At 55.3% G+C, this 16159-nt stretch overlaps 1 protein-coding gene and 1 pseudogene across 3 annotated transcripts in view; both read right to left on the bottom strand.

The window, feature by feature from the left end:
• Positions 1–1467: 1467 nt before the first annotated feature.
• LOC115936812 (U1 spliceosomal RNA) lies at positions 1468–1608 on the bottom strand (annotated as a pseudogene).
• A 2946-nt stretch (positions 1609–4554) lies between these two features.
• SYNGR1 (synaptogyrin 1) overlaps positions 4555–16159 on the bottom strand; it is a 27306-nt gene continuing 15701 nt past the window's right edge. Inside the window, exons 2-4 of one of the 3 annotated variants that reach the window (XM_081822511.1) lie at positions 13943–14180; positions 12507–12652; positions 4555–8423 (exon numbers count right to left, since the gene is read on the bottom strand). In XM_081822511.1, coding sequence (XP_081678637.1) covers positions 8202–8423; positions 12507–12652; positions 13943–14180 — 606 coding nt within the window. In that variant the 3' untranslated portion in view covers positions 4555–8201. Of the gene's footprint in view, positions 8424–10704; positions 11008–12506; positions 12653–13942; positions 14181–16159 lie in introns of those variants that run through there. The other 2 variants (XM_081822512.1, XM_081822513.1) reach the window with 2 other exon arrangements.

Raw genomic sequence — 16159 nt, 5'->3', positions numbered from 1 at the left:
TGTGACGGTAAGGGGCTTGTTATAAACAACAAAAGGTGAACCTCTTAACCCTATCATTCAGAAATTCCAAGGATTTTAGCAGCTCTGTGTCAGGAACTAGAACTGGGTGATCAAATTTATTATAATTATAGCCAATATGACAGGCGCACAATTAAGTGTTGCTATCTAATTGACAAGGAGACTAAAAGGAGAAAAAACCAATTCAGAATAGGATGAAGGAGGGGCACCTGAGTGGCTCAGTTGGTTAAGAGTCTACCTTTGGCTGAGGTCTTGATCCCAGGATTCTGGAATCGAGTCCCACGTCGGGCTCCCTGCTCAGTGGGGAGCCTGCTTCTCCTCCCCCCCATCCCGTTCATGCGCTCTCTCTCTCAAATAAATAAATAAAATCCTTTTTTTTTTTCAAAGATTTTATTTATTTATTTGACAGAGAGAGACACAATGAGAGAGGGAACACAAGCAGGGGGAGTGGGAGAGGGAGAAGCAGGCTCCCCGCAGAGCAGGGAGCCCGATGCGGGACTCGATCCCAGGACCCCGGGATCATAACCCGAGCCGAAGGCAGTCGCTCAACCAACTGAGCCACTCAGGCGCCCCAAATAAATAAAATCTTAAAAAAACAAACAAACAGAATAGAATGAAGGAGCAGTGGAGAGGGGGCTGAAATCGGTATTCTGGGCAAGGCTCAACTCATAGGCGGGTGACCTGTGCAGTTATAGAGGCCTCCCAGCTCAAAATGGACCCAGTTCTTCGCTTAATGCTCTGCTCTCACCATCTTGAAATTCGTAATAATTTTCTCCTTGAACCTGTGTTTCATAAAGGAAGTCCAATGGGACAGTGAAGTATGATGTAAAGATACACCAGGTGGTGGGGAGCTGGCCCTGGCCAGTAAATATGGCGGGTGGTGGGCAGTATGGGGGCTGAGCAGTTGGCTTGGCCACCCAGTGTGCACCCACATGGCTGGGCAGTCTGGGATCTGTGCCCGGATTGGCAGCAGCAGAATATGGCTACAGTCCACCAAAGCCAGGGTGAGAGAGGGGACCCCCCATGGAAGAGCCCATCCAGTAGATTTACACAAACGGGAACTCTGCAGCCTAAGGCTGGGACAGGAACTGTCAGCACTCGGGCAGTAAACTGTCGGTAAATTATTACATAACCAAAGCATACACATGGACATTGCAATAAAGCATATCAGGGAGTTGCCAATTCTTCAGAGTTTGGAATCTGCAAATTTTGAAAACCACCGCAACATTGCAAAGCAATTATTCAGAGGCTTAGGACTAGAACTCAAATTTAAAGGTCACATTTTATAGAAAATAATTCTATTTTCATGTGAAGTTTCATTATTAATGAGAAAGACAATTTTAAAATTAATTTTTCTTGTAATCAAGGATATGGCAATCAGGTGCATAAACAGTTTATTAAAATTATAGACAAATTATGAAGTCGCTTTCAGTTTGTTTTTTTTTCCCCCAGAAGAGAACATGAATGCAGGCCCCTACTATTAGAAATTACACAGTTGAGTTTCTCACATTTCCTAAGTGCAATGTAAGAGCCTCACTCTGCAAGAACTACTTTGGTGATCACTTAGTATCTCCCCTGCCAGGTAAGTATCACTCTTAGTTTTTGTACAACTTCACAAGGTACAGAAAATGTTAGAAGAAATATTAAAATGTCACTGTATAAACTTACATATAAAATTAAATTCAGGCATGGGCGCCTGGGTGGCTCAGTTGGTTAAGCGGCTGCCTTCGGCTCAGGTCATGATCCTGGAGTCCCAGGATCGAGTCCCGCATGGGGCTCCCTGCTCGGCAGGGAGTCTGCTTCTCCCTCTGACCCTCCCCCCTCTCATGTGCTCTCTCTCTCTCTCTCTCATTCTCTCTGTCTCAAATAAATAAATAAAATCTTAAAAAAAAAATTAAATTCAGGCATATGTGAAATTGATTTTTCAAAGACTTAAATATTTTGACAAATTGTTCCACAAGATTAATCAACTCTGTACGGATTATAACAATTTTTTTTGCAATTTTAAGTTTATGATGTCACTCGTGTAACCCCTATTTCATTTTATAAGTAATCAAATATTTCGAAAGGAAAAAATTTTTTATTTTAGTACCTTTAACTGCACTTTTTTTTTTTTTTTTTTTTTACGTCTGTGTGTGTCTGTGTAAGTAGGCTCCACACCCACCATGGAGTCCAACTCGGGCTTGAACTAAAGACCCTGAGATCAAGATCTGAATTGAGATCAAGAGTTGGATGCTTAACCAACTGAGCCACACCCGCACTCCTTTTTATTGGTTTTTGAATAACAGGCCCCCAAAATTATGTAGGGGCTCTGATTTTAAAAACTAGTATTTCTTTGAGAGGATTTTCATATTTCCCCAAATTATTCTGACTCTGTTAAAGCCCTTTCAGGCTTTTACTGATTTCTGTCAAGTCCGAGGAATGGCCATCATGTTATCACGTTTTGGTTTTTTTTTTTAAGATTTTATTTATTTATTTGACAGAGAGAGACACAGCGAGAGAGGGAACACAAGCAGGGGGAGTGGGAGAGGGAGAAGCAGACTTCCCGCGGAGCAGGGAGCCCGATGTGGGGCTTGATCCCAGGACCCTGGGATCATGACCTGAGCCGAAGGCAGACGCTTAACGACTGAGCTACCCAGGCGCCCCCTGTTATCACGTTTTAAAACCCACATCACAGCATGGAGGACTGGTTATCTTTGAATCAGAGATGACCACTGTGATGTCCTCCTCATCCCAAACTGGGAGCCATCTTTTCCAGCCAAGGATCATTCTTCTGAGTAGTTACCCCTCCCCAAACCCCACTCCCCCCGCAGATCCGAGTTCTTTGGATTCAGATTTTAAGTTTTGAAGTCCTTTGTTAGGTAAGGTATGTGACATGTATTTTGGTAACTCCGGAGTGGAGGAAATAGGTGAATAATAATGACAAAAACAGAAAATGCAAATGGAGGGCGGCGTGACTATTAAGTAATAATAATAATGATGTTATAAGTCTTGTTAACAGTGACTCCGCATATGCGGTCTGCTGTCTGGTTGGTTCACAATTCCATTAGTCTTCTTGATGCCTGGCAGGGAAGGGTTGTTACAGGCGAGGCAGCCTTCCTGGGGTAGTCAAGCTCTTGTGATTGCAAACAGCTGCAGCCCTCAGGCCTCCTGAAACCAAGAGGAAGGAGGTTGAACCCAGGAGCACTGAAACTCGCGCTCTGCACTTCCTCTCGGAACTGTGCCTCTTCCGGGGTCTCCTCCAGCCTCCTCCCACTCCCGATTGACCAATCCTCCCGCCCCATCGTGGAGGGAAGCAGTCTGATTGGCTTAGTCATGGAGGGGGGGCGGTGCTTTATAGTGCTGCCTTGGCACCTAGGCCCTGAGACTCATCAGCCTATGAAGGGGCATTCCGTGGATCAGGTGCTCACCTCTGTCCAGTCAGAGGCCCCGCGGTGGGACAAAGGCGGGACTTGTGGACGGCCATGGTGTGGGCGTGGCCAGCACTGTGACTGACAGGCTGATACAGAGGCCGGAGCCCTGGATCAGCTGAGCTCCGGCTTTTGCGGGAGAGCGGTTCTTACACCCACCTCAGCCCTCCTTACTTAAGCCGTCACTTACCGATCTGCTCTTTCCTCAAATATTTCTAGATTTCCTCTATTCTCCCCTTGTCCATGGTGACCTTCCAGTCTGAACGCCGGGCAGCAACCTCTTGGCTGGCATCCGACCACAGGACTGGTGACCACAGGTCATCCGCCCGTCAGTGGGTTCCACATCGCTCAGCAGGAACCAGACCTCCTACGGAAGCCTGGAGGCCCTCGGCGGTGGGACCCCTGAGTACCCTGTGGCCTGTCCCTCCTCCTCCTCTCCCCCGTGTGTCCGCCTCGCCCGCCTTCCGCCGCTCCCAAGCTCTTGCCGGGCCAGGGACCTCCGCGTTTCAGTTCCTCTCTTCAGGTCACTCAGCAGCCCACCCCCTTGCCACTGAACACCTGCTCATCGGAGTGAGCTCCGGCCAAGGGTCACCTGCTCAGAGGGCCTGTATCTGAGCCCAGGTCTAAACGGCATCTTCTGACATTCTCTCAGCACTTGTCACAACTTACATTTTTGTTTGCATGTTGGTTTCACATCCATGCCTCCTGCTGGAAGACTACGTCTGCGGGGACAAGGGCTGTCTACCCTGCTCAGTGTGGACTCCCAGGGCCCGGCTCAGTGTCTGGATAAATATTGTGCCAGCTCAGGGCCATTAACTTTAAATAGTGACCTGCAAGCCTATGTGTAGATCTGGATGGAGGCTTGGGTGCCTCTGGAGATTGGGAAAGGAATCAGGATAGGGAACAATGACGTGCGTGTGTGTGTGTGTGTGTGTGTGTGTATGCCTGTGTGCCTGCAATTGCATATGTAAAGCTGGGGGGCACTGGTTTCAACTGTAATGATCTGACTTGTATTGAACAGTAAGAACAAATAAAGTACGTGCCAGGTCAGGGGAGAGAGGGAATGGGTGATCCCAAGCCACACTCAGGAAGAACAAAAAGATTGTGACACGCCGCAGTCAGCTGGTGGGTTTGTCTTCACTTTATTACTATGTCACCAGAAGTCACCACCTTCACTTGGTTCACCACAAATGGACAGATGTCATAACGGAGGGTGCCACGGGGCCACTGGATTCACTCTTGAGACTTAACCAGGTGGTGGGGGAGTCCAGAGTGGGGGCCCAGGATGGGGACCGCCATTCACTGCACGCACGCACACACACAGATATATTTGTGGAGCCTTATATTATACATCTTATATATAGAAAATATATATATTTATACTATACACAGGCAGTTACGCTGCGGGAGGGCCGGGACACCCAGACAAGGGCTGTGGGCACCAGGGGATGGGGAGTGTCACATCAAAGGGCAGCGCTGGGAGATGGCTGGACCAGCCCATCCTCCCACAAACTCTTGGGAGGGGTGCTCCCCCTTCCTCCTCCTTAGAGAATCAAAGGGGTCTTGGGCCAAGGTTGGGGGGCCCTCAAGGGGTAACAAGTGGGGGCTCTTGTTTACATGGGGGAAGCCTGGGACCCCCAAGAGTCTTTGAAGATCAAAAATCACAGGGGAGGTTGGAGTAGGGGAGCGGATGCCAGTCCCCGTGGAATTAGTCCCTCGACTGTCACACTCCCAGGTACCAGAAGCCAGACCCAGGCAGACGGCCCATGACTGTGCAGGATGAGGGTTAACTCAGAAGCAGGAGACCTAGGTCCTCAACCTCTGACTCTGTGCGTAACTTTGGACAAGTGACTGTCTTCCCGGCTGACTCTACCATCTCGAAGGGTCCTTGCAGCTCTAAACTTGGGTGGCACCCAGTTTTCCTGGGCCCTCTCTTGTGCTTGGTGGAAGGAGGGAGCTCAAACTCAGCAGGGTCAGGCTGCAGGGGGCAGCCTTCTCCATAGAAAGGGTTGGAAGCAAGGGAGAGGCAGAGGGAGGGAGCAGGGAGGGAAAAGAGGATACCATTGGCCCAGGAGTACAGGCTCTAAGTTTGGGGCCTCCAGGGCGCCGTCCTCAGCCAGTGGGAAGAAGCAGGGAATCCCTACCAACCTCCCAGAGGGGGAGTCAGGAGCCCTGGGTCCCAGCCGAATCCCGCCCTCTCCCCCTCCCGTTTCTCACCTCCACCATTGGCGGGCCCTGCCAACACCCAGCCTGTTGGTGGGATCATGTCTGGGCTGTACCCCAGGCCGAGTGAGCAATGCAAAGTGAGAAGATTCTGCGCCCCTCCCTCCTGGCAGGGGTCCTGTAAACTTTCCTGGTCTGGGGTGGCAGGGAGCGTCTATAAGAAACATCCAGGGGATCGGCGAAGCTTAAGTGGTAGCCTGCCCTCCAGCTCAGTATCACAAGCAGCTGGTCGGTGCCCAGGGAGAAGGGATGGGCAGCGACCCTGGGGTCTCCTGGTGTCCATCGGCAGGGGAGGTGTTTGGTGGGGAGTGGGAGCGGGGAGGACCTCTCTCAGCCTCCTGCATGGGCACAGAGCTTCACTTTGCCAGAAGCGCACCCACAATCACCCACACCCTTACCTGCTTTGCCAACCTGGTCTGGTACAGGCTCTGCTGCTTGGCCTGGTAGATGCCACAACCCCATCCCATCCCCACTTGAGCCACTGGGGGGGGGGGGCGGGGGTACCAGAGACAGAGCCCCTTCCCCAGATGTGGAAAATTGAAGTCCACAAAGACCAGTTGTTGCTCAGCTGTCTGGGGTTCTTTCCTGTCTCTGCTGCCCCTTATGAGGACTTGAACAGGCTTAAGTTCAGATCCATGCTCCACTGCTAAGTCGTTTACACTCTCTGAGCCTCAGTTTCCCCTTCTGTTAAGTGGGGACAACAACGCTGCTTCTCAACCTAGGAAACTCCTCCTTCCCTCACCGCCGTGCTAACTGCTGACCGTCCTCCTGGCCCCTCCTAGGGGCGCCGCATCCCTTGGCAAGTCCGCCAGAGGTGGTGGACCCTGGGTACAGAGGTTGGCTTGGTGCTCATCTCTGGACGGCCAGCTTGCATGCCTTCTGGCACAGGATAGCTGCTGAGTCCAAGGGCAAGTGAGTATCACCTGCCTCTGAGGGTTCTTGTGGGGGCATGGGGTGCTGGTGGTGGGAACATCCAGCACGGTGCCAAGCCACGATCCCCTGGCCCTGCTCCCCAGGTCACTGGCCAGTGGACGCGGAGCCCCATGTCTCCCCACACCTCTCTCTCTCTCCTTTAAGACCTCCCCGTCCTTTAAGGTTCAGTGAAGAGTCCACCTGTGCAAGAGTCCCTCCCTGCCCCCAACCCTCCTTGTGCCTTTGGAGACACCTGCTACAGTCTCTGCTACGGCCCACCGCCTCCCCCAGCCCACCGCGCACCAGGGGCCCTCAGCGTTCACCTTGGGAGCAGTGTGTCCCATGGCAGCAGCTCGAAGGCTGGCCTTGCTGGCTCCAGAGCCCCTGCTCTCTCTCCTCTGACTCCCACAGAGACTGTCCTCTCATCAGACCTTCTGGAAGGCCAGTGGAAGGACTCTCCATGCCCTTGGCTGTTCCAGCCCCTGAGACCCTGGCTAACCCTGGCTGAGGGAAAGATGACACAGTGTCCCAGATCAGTTCTGTTTCCTGGGAGGTCACAAGGGCAGGGCAGGGAATCGGGGCACCTGCTGGGTGGCTGGGGCCAAGAAACCCAGGCAGCAAGCCCAGCTCTGCCACTTATTCAGTGTGACCTTGGGCCGGTCGCTCCCCGTTCTGGGCCTCCTCGTCCACCCAGCCCTGGGCAGGGACAATGGTCAGTCCTTTGGGAGGCCACAAAGAGGGTGTTGGAGCTCCCGGTGGGGCACGCACAGCATGGAGCAGTACATGGGGAAACAAGCGAGTGAGGCGAGCCCCCTTAGCCCTCCCACCCTGACTGGAGGCTGGGGGAGGGGCCGGTGGGGATGTGGGGAGAGGGGCCTGGAGGCAGAACGGGCCCCTGGCTTGCAGCAGAATCAGGGTTATATCATGGGCTGATGTCCCCAAGGCCTCCCAGAGTGACGGCAGCACTGAGCGGTGGAGCCCCAGGCTCAGGGACGGGGAAGGCAGGGAGGACAGGGGACAGCAGGGGCTCTCCGGTCAGGTGGCCGGGGCTTGGCCCCAACTCTATCACTGGCTGCCTGAGTGACCCTGGGCAAGGGACCTTGACCTCTCCAGGCCTCAGTGTCCTCAACATAAAATGGAGACAGCCCCCATGCTCGTAGTAGGGCTGGGTGACAGCCCCTGATGTCCTGCAGGTGTTCCCACCCACCCTGGAGCCAAACCTTCCCAGCATCACCCAGGTCTATCTTTCACACCGATTTCCACCTCCGGGACCAATGGGGCTCCTCTGTCCCTCATCTTCGCCCTTCCCGGGACCCCTGGTCTCTCACCACCGGTGTCAAGACATGCAGTAGGCACTCCATGAATGCTCAGTGACACCATGCATGAATGCAAACGCCCCCAGCCCCTGCTGGACAGACTTGCACACATGTGGAGATGCGCCCCCACCCAACACCCTACCGCCCCATCCCACCCTGAGCTGCCCTGGGCCTCAGGGGAACAACCCAGAGTCTGCTGAGGTGCTGGGCAGGGCAGCCTGGGAGGGAGCAGGGGTCTGGGAGTGGGCAGGAGGGCAAAGGGCAGGGGGGGGCAGCTGGGACTGGGGCAGGGGACAGGCGAGGGGCAGGTGGTCACTGCAGCTCAGTAGCCCTGAGACTGGTAGCCCTGGGGCTCGGTGTCAAAGGCGTTGGCCGGCTGCTGGTAGGTACCGCCCAGGCCGGCGGGGTCTGGCCCGGCACTGGGCTCCACGTAGGGGGCATAAGGCATGCTGGAGTCCTGGCTGGGGTCCATGTAGTCCTGGGAGAAGAGAGCCGAGTCGGCGCCAATCTGGTACCGCTGGAAGGCCAGCACGGCCTGGCCCGCCTGGGGACGGGCGCCGGCGGGGACAAGGACAGGCGGGAGGGGATGGTTAGAGGAGAGAGACAGACAAGAACAGTGGGTTAGTGGCAGTTAGTTCACAGGACACAGGCAGTAGGGGTTAAATATCCTCAAAGCCCCGAAGATGAAACCAAGCTTGCCTGAGGGGGAGTCTGTCCTGGCGGCCAGCCCTCAAGAGATCCAGAGCCACCCTGTCCATCCAGCCAGAAAGACCTTCAGAAGTCACCCGTCCCATGTCCCCCAACCCCAGAGTTCATGATGGGTCCCCAAGCATCCTCCACGGTGGAGCGTTAAAATGGCCCAAAGGCCACGACATCCTTCTCAAACTGTGGTCTCGTGGGTGTTAGGTGGAATGGGGAAAACGGGTTCTCAGTGGGATAGAGAACTGTTGGTATCTCCTGCAAGCCATCCCGTCTCCCCTGCAGCTAGGTGTAAGAATGTGACGAAGTTCTGGCCAGCACGTCACCCCAGGTCCTTTGCCCCACCCTCTGACCCAACCCGTGGAATGCAGATGTGGTAGCTAGAGCTCTAATTGCCACACGGGACCGCGAGGTCCATAAGCCAAGTTGGAGGGATGGAAGAGGCCTGGGTCCCAAAAGGCCTCTGGAGCCACTAGGTCAGTCCTGCACTAGGCTGCATTTAAACCACTGCGATTTACAGTTTCACTTGGGGCTGAACCTGATTCTAACTAAAACATTTGGTCAAACAAGTTTGGGAACAGAGTAAAATAAGTTTCAAGGCCACAGGACTTGTCAGAGCCGTGAAGGATGTATGCTGGGATCCCCAAGGGGAAAACTATGACAAGTGGCATGTGTCAACCTTATCTGACCAACAAAGCCCTTTCCCCACAGGACCTAGTTGGGAAAGACTTGTCTACAGCATACGTACGTAGGTGGGAAATTCTTTTTCAGTAAAAACTATCACACTGTTATTAAGGGCAATGACACTGACCACACCAAGTGAGGGAATAAATTTCAAAAAATAGTTTTTAGGTTTACATTGAAAGCCTCCTCCAAAGATCTTTCCAGCAGGTGGTCTGCCTGTGATGGAAAGATGCTAATGCTCAACATACCCGCTTTTAGGCTGGGAGGACTGAGGCTTAGTCAAGGGAGACCTCATGGCAGAGTCAGTGCCAGAAGCCAGATCTGAACAGAGGTCCTGCCTCTTCCCAGGCCAGGGCCCTCCCCATCTCTTTCCCTTTCATCAGCCCCCTGACAAGGCAATAAACCAACGAGGAACCCCAAAAGGCCATCTGATGACAGGCAGGGGGTGAAGTGTGCTTGGCGTTTTATTCTAGACAGTTCCAGAAGCCCAGTGACTAGGCACTGACTTTCGATTTGTGTCACTGGTAAAAGCTCTGAGGGGCAGCCCTTCCTGAATGGTGGCTGTCCAAAGCAGTGCAGGAGCCTGAAGAAGGGGGACCAGGTGGACGAGGGTTGAGCTGAGGAAATCAGGCCTCCCTTGGTCAGCCAGTTCGTGTGGGGGTGGGAGCGCGGGGGTGGGGGGAGGGGGAGACGGACCCTGCTGGTGAGCCTGGCCCTGCTTCTTCAGAGCGGGTGCTGTCTGCGGCCATCTACACTTGTATGCCTCTCGTGTTAGGAAGCTTACTCTCTTTGTGCTTTGCGCTGGGGGCCTGTTTGCTTTAATTCCCCCTCGGCTCCTACAGAGGGTGGAGGGATAGGTGGTTCCTTCCTGGGGAAGCTGGAGGCTGTATAGAACTGGAGGCCAGAGTCTTTTGGAAGAACAAGGATTCACCCCCTGAGAACTGCCCCCAAAGTAGGGATTATGGAGGTGTCTCTGACTCCTGGGAGAGAATGAATGAATGAATGCATGAAAGAACAAAAGAACCTACATTTATTGAGCATCTCTATGCCAAGCCCTGTGCCGGCCTCTGCTTCATCCGCACAACAGCCCTGCGAGGTTGGTCCACTGGGTAGTGGACGGAGGCTCAGAGAGGCGCAGGGGTTTGCCCAGGGTCATACAGCATATAAGAGCAGACGCACGCGAGGCGTCCTCTGACGTGCTCGGCCTGCCCCCCCCAGCAGCCAGCCTCCACGGGGACTGTAAGGTCAGCCTTCATGCTGCAGCGAGGGACAGGCTCTCCCAGCGTCCACAGCATCCTGGCAGCCCGTGTGTGAGCCACCTCCCCCCATCTTAGAGCCCCTGGCAGTCTGGTTAGGGGAAACTGCAATTTGTTTGTCTTCCCCTCCCCAGCCTGTGGGCTCCTGGGGCCAGGCCCCCCGTCTGATTCATCACTAGGCACAAAACAGCTCAATAAATGTTTACTGAATGAATGGACAAACGAAACATAAAGGAGGCAACAAGTGATTCAGTGGCGGGTCTGAACTGGCCTCGCAGCCGGCCTTCCCCTGCCCCATGGGCCCTGGTATCCTGGCCACTCCCAGCAGCAGGACGCCCCACAAGCTTGCCACTGGCCATGACACGGGGCGCCCCTGCCTCTGGAAGCCGGGCAGGCCTACGGCTGTGCCGAGGCGGGAAACAGTGTGCTGTATTCCTCCTGGAAGGTAAGGTCCTTGAATCTCCGCACGGCCAGGGCTGCGGTCAGGCTCTGCCAGGAGAGAGCAGGGGTGAGGCCAGTGGGGAAGAGCTGGGAAAGGCAGAAGTGCCTGCAGTGGGCCAGCGGGCTCCTGTCAGTCAGGCTCTTGGACCTGCCCCTGGAAGTCCTGCCGTCCAATCACCCACTCCTCTTCCATGAGCCCCACCCCCATCTCGGGGCTCACTGTTCCAAACACCTCCCTGTAGGGCTGGGTGGGCTGGGACGTCCCCACACACGGGGCACCTTCTCTGGTCCGAGATGCCCTGGGGTCACCTGATTCTTCCGGCCCAGCCTTGAGGACCTGGAGGGCTGGTGTGACCACAGCTGGAGAGCTGCGGCCTCAACCACAGCTGTTCTCCTCCAAACTCTGGCTCCTAATATTGCATGGGGCCGGGGGGGGGGGGGGGTATCCCAAGAGAAAATGGATATTCAGGGGCCCTCATAAGGAGCAGGAAGTCACTCCAGGACAAGCCCAGGAGGGTAGAGGGGAAGGGAGGGCTGGCTGCAGCACACTTTGCAGGAGGGGCTGGGGCTGCCCGTATCCAGCCCCGGGGGCTCCCTGCAGAACACTGGGCCCAGGACTGCCGGGAAGCCTGGAGGGGAAGGGGCTGCACGCAGGGGAGGGAGAACTTTGGGATGGGGGCCCGGAGCCCATGTGACCCCAGACATCTGCAGGAGGAAGATGAGGGGAGAAGAAATACATCAAGGCAACCTGGAACCAGTGGGAAAGAGGGCCCAGCCTAGGTCTAGAGCTTGCCAAGGGGTGCCATCTGGCCAGTCAGGCCCAGAGACATGCTTTCTTTGACCCACATGGTATTTTTTTTTAACTTGAATAAATTGCTAACACATAAAGATCAGATTTCACACAGAAATTCAGATTTCTGGCTTCTCTGGAAAACGGGAAGACCTGGCCTGTGTGGATCCCCATTCCTGCTTTGGAACAGGGGCTGAGGGTGCCCTTTTGGGGGGGCATGAACCTGCCACCGGCCCACTCATAATTTCTCATGTGCTGCCTGCCCCGTGGGCATCTGAGTTTGTGACACCCTCCCACCCCAAATCCAATCGCCTGATTTTACAGACGGGAAGACAGAGGCCCGGAAAATTAGAGGCAGCCCCAAGATGTGGCCCAGGTCTCCTGACGCCTAGGCCTGGGCTCCTTCCCAGCCTCGGGACTGCAGAGCCTTACCTTCCTGCCTAGGCCTCTGCTAGTGTTTATAAAAGCTTATGGTAAACGCCCACGACCCAAATACCAGACTGGTTGGGAGGGGCGTTCATGATCACTGGTGGGTGCTCTGGGCCAAAGCAAGGGTCTCCCGTCACTACGGGACTGTCCTCATGGGCACTGGCAACAGCCTCCTTCCTCAGGAAGCAGCCCCGTGTGAGCGTCCAGGAGAGATGCAGGGGGCCGCTCGGGCCCCAGGAAGCAAGAGTCCCCGGCGAAGCTGCAAGGCCCGCAGCCTGGGAGCCTGGCCGGGGTGGGAGAGTGCACGCCGGGCCGGTGGTATACTCACCCACGTGAAGATGGAGAAGAAGGAGAAGGTGATGGCGGCCCGGGCCGCATCTGTCCCTTCATTCATCGGGTTGTCCTTGGGCTTGGACACCTGCCACTGGTTGGCCAGGAAGCAGAAGCCCACGAACCAGAGGAAGGCCCAGAAGGCTGGGGTGTCCACCGGGACCACGAGAGAGAGGGTGAGAGGGGAGGAACAGGGGGAGGTTCAGGAGCATGTTTCCCATGCTCCCCGACCCCCAAAGGGAGGGGCAGGGTGGGGGCGGGGGAAGGTGAGGCCAGAGCAGGGAGGTCGGTCAGATGTGGAGAGACCACAGAGAGACCACAGAGAGGAGCCGGCGGCCGTGCAGACAGCAAGGCCAGGAGCAGAGCCGGGGAGAGCCAGGGGCGGTGAGGGGAGCGAAGGAGGGAGAGACAGAGAAAAGTCAGTCAGCCTGGGCGGGCATTTCTGTCATCTCAGCCGCACACAGATTTCCCAGCTGAATCCCTGCCTGGGGACCGCTGACCGCCCTGCAGCAGTCTGGGAGGGGCACTGATCTGACCCCCCAGCCCACTGCAGCCTCCCTGAGAACTGGGCAGAGAGAGGAGGAGGCTGGGCAAGGGGGGCAGCTCGGCTGGGCGGGTCTGAGCACCAGCTTCTCATGTGCCTGCAGCCTCACAAAGCCCGAGGTTAGGGAGGAGCCTCTTGAGCAGAGGCCTGGGGAGTTTAGTAGTGAGAGCCTCGTGGCAATGAGAGCTTCTGTGGGTGCCCAGAGTCTACCAAGAGAGAACCAGAGCTGCTCCAGAAAAGCGTGTGTGTGCCAAAGGGCTGTGGTATCTAGAGACCAACGTCTCCCACAGGTACTGCTGCGGAACCCTGGGGCTCCGGGGAATACAGTTTGAGAACTACTAATTTCATTCTATCTTTCAAGTCTAAGGGACTGGCTTCACTGCTTACAAGTCAGCCGGGCTCATCCTGAGAGTCCCAGGCCCGGTAATGGGGGGAGGTCCCAGCCAGAGACCTGAGACCACAGCCAAAGCCTCACTGCCCCTCAACCAAAGCACCCAGTGATCAGACTCTCAGAACTCGTGCGGACAGAGGTTGGGTTACCTCCGCCAAAGGCTCTTTCTGGAAGACAGGGGCAGCAGGTCGCATCAGGCCTCGACCCTCCCCGGGCCTGGACTGTGTGCCATGCCATCAGTCTTGCCTTACTTCTCACGAGGCTCCACCAAGGGAGGTGGCACAGAAGCCCTGTCCCCTCCCCGCTGTGGAGCTCAGGGCTCTTCTAGGGTCTCAGGCCCAGCCCTGGTCCCACCACTCCCCGTTGCTAGCCAGGTGACCCCTGGTCTGTCCCCTCACCCGCCTCATAGCTGTGCGTGAGGAGTGACGGGCCCATGGCTGGGGCAGCCCTCTGCAGTCTCTGTTGTGCTGGGGGGTGCCCACGGGGGCGGGGGACTCACCTGAGACCCCAATGTCGGATAGGACGGCTTTCTTGCGGTCCTTCACGCTGCTGATCTGGGGGAAGTACACATCCAGGGCCAGGTAGAGCAGGCATGTGAGGAAGGCGAGCACGCCCACGGCCACACCATAGCTGCAGGCGTTTGGGTTGCGGTTGTAGATGCAGAACTTCTCGCCCCCCGAGTTGCTGTTGAGGTAGCCCTCGTTCACGATGGAGCCGAACACCACGATGGAGAACACCTGTCAGGGTGGGGGAGGGGCAGAGCCGGGCATGAGACCCAGGCCGGCCCTGACCCAGCACCAGGCCTGGAGAAGGGGCGGCTACTCCCCTCGGCCTGCTGTCTGCCCCCACCCCAGCCAGCCCCCCTCACCCCAATCAGCCACAAGGCTGCTGTTAAGCAGGCACGTCAGAGGGGAGGCCCAGAGAGGGAGGGCAACTTGCTTAGGGTCACACAGCGCAGGAGGGGACAATCACTTCTTTCCTTAGCCTCAGGCTCTAATGACCCTCTGACCACAAATTTGGCATTACCATCCCACCAGCCAGGTCCTGAGAGGTCCTCCTGGGCCCTGACACCAAGATTCCTCTAGAATTGCAGACTTGGCCTCCCAGAACGAGTGGTCTCATGCCCTTCCGGGAGGTGGACCTGCCAAGGCTGAGTCCTCTGGATGCTGGCACGTGCCCAGCCCCATCTCCAATCATGACCTGAGCCGAAGGCAGACGCTTAACCGACTGAGCCACCCAGGTGCCCCTAAACCTCTGACTCTTGGTTTTAGCTCGGGTCATGATCTCGGGGTCCTGGGATCAAGCCCTGTGGCCAGCTCTGCGCTCAGCAGGGAGTCTGCATGGGGTTCTTTCCCTCTGCCCCTCCCATCTCTCGTTCTCTCCCTCTCTCTCACAAATAAATATATTAATTAAAAAAAAAAAAGTAACAGCAGTCACAATCCTGCCAGTTACAGGGCAACCTGCACTCCCCCAAGTACAGTGCACATACCTCATTTAACCCAATAATCCTCTGTGACAGGTCTATTGCAGCTGGGTAGGCAACCGGCTGAGGTGGCCCCCCACCCACCTCCTGGTATTCACAGCCTTGTACAACTTCTTCCCCTTGAATGCCGGCTGGGCCTTCTGATTCACTTCTAACCAACAGAATATCACAAAAAGTGATAAATAACATCTCTGCGAGGAGATTACAAACACTTTGGCTTCCACCTTGTTTACCCTCTCTTGCCACTCCCTACTTGCTCGCTCTAATGGAAGAAGCTGCCATGTTTTGAGCCACCCTGTGGAGAGGCCCACGTGGCATGGAACTGAGGGAGGCCTCCAGCCAACAGTCAACAGGGAGCGGAGCCCCTCAGCCTGTAAGGAGTCGAGTTGGCCAGCACCATGTAGGTGAGCTTGAAAATGGGTCCACCCTCAGCCTTCAGGTAAGGCCCCTGGCTGACACCACACTGTAACCCGTGAGAGATCCTGAGGCAGAGGCAGCTGGCTAAGCAGATTCCTGACATTAGAATAGGAAATGACAAATGTTTGTTATTTTAAGCCACTTTATTTGGGGATATTTTGTTATACAGCAATAGCTAACTAATACATCAGTTATCATCAGCATTTTGCAGATGAGACAGTTAAGGTATGAGTACTGATTAATGTTACCAGAGTCATAAAACTGTTAAGTTTTTAGAGTCCAGGGCCTGGACATGCTTTGGGGTACCTGGGTGGGTCAGTCAGTTAAGTCTCCGACTTCGGCTCAGGTCATGATCTCAAGGTCCTGGGATCAAGTCCTGCATCGGGCTCCCTGCTCATGGGGAGTCTGCTTGTCTCCTTCCCTCTACCCCTCCCCCTGCTTGGATGCTCTCTTTCTCTCTCAAATAAATAAAATCTTTAAAAAAAAAAAAAAAATTCTTGCTTTTTCCTCCTGCCTCTCACCTTCCCTGAAACTGTGTGAGGGTGAAGAGGCCCAGACTCAACAGGCAGAACCTCAGGTGTGGCCTTCAGTGAGCTTGAGGCAGGAGCCAGAGGGTATTTTTTTTTTTTTTTTAAAGATTTTATTTATTTATTTGACAGAGAAAGACACAGCGAGAGAGGGAACACAAGCAGGGGGAGTGGGAGAGGGAGAAGCAGACTCCCCGCCGAGCAGGGAGCCCGATGCGGGACTCGATCCAGGGACTCCAGGATCATGACCTGAGCCGAAGGCAGTCGCTTAACCAACTGAGCCACCCAG

This window comes from Leptonychotes weddellii, chromosome 5 (assembly GCF_054177405.1).
Source record: "Leptonychotes weddellii isolate Sample4059 chromosome 5, ASM5417740v2, whole genome shotgun sequence".
NCBI classification, from domain to species: domain Eukaryota; kingdom Metazoa; phylum Chordata; class Mammalia; order Carnivora; family Phocidae; genus Leptonychotes; species Leptonychotes weddellii.
This window is presented reverse-complemented; position numbering and strand designations above follow the sequence as displayed.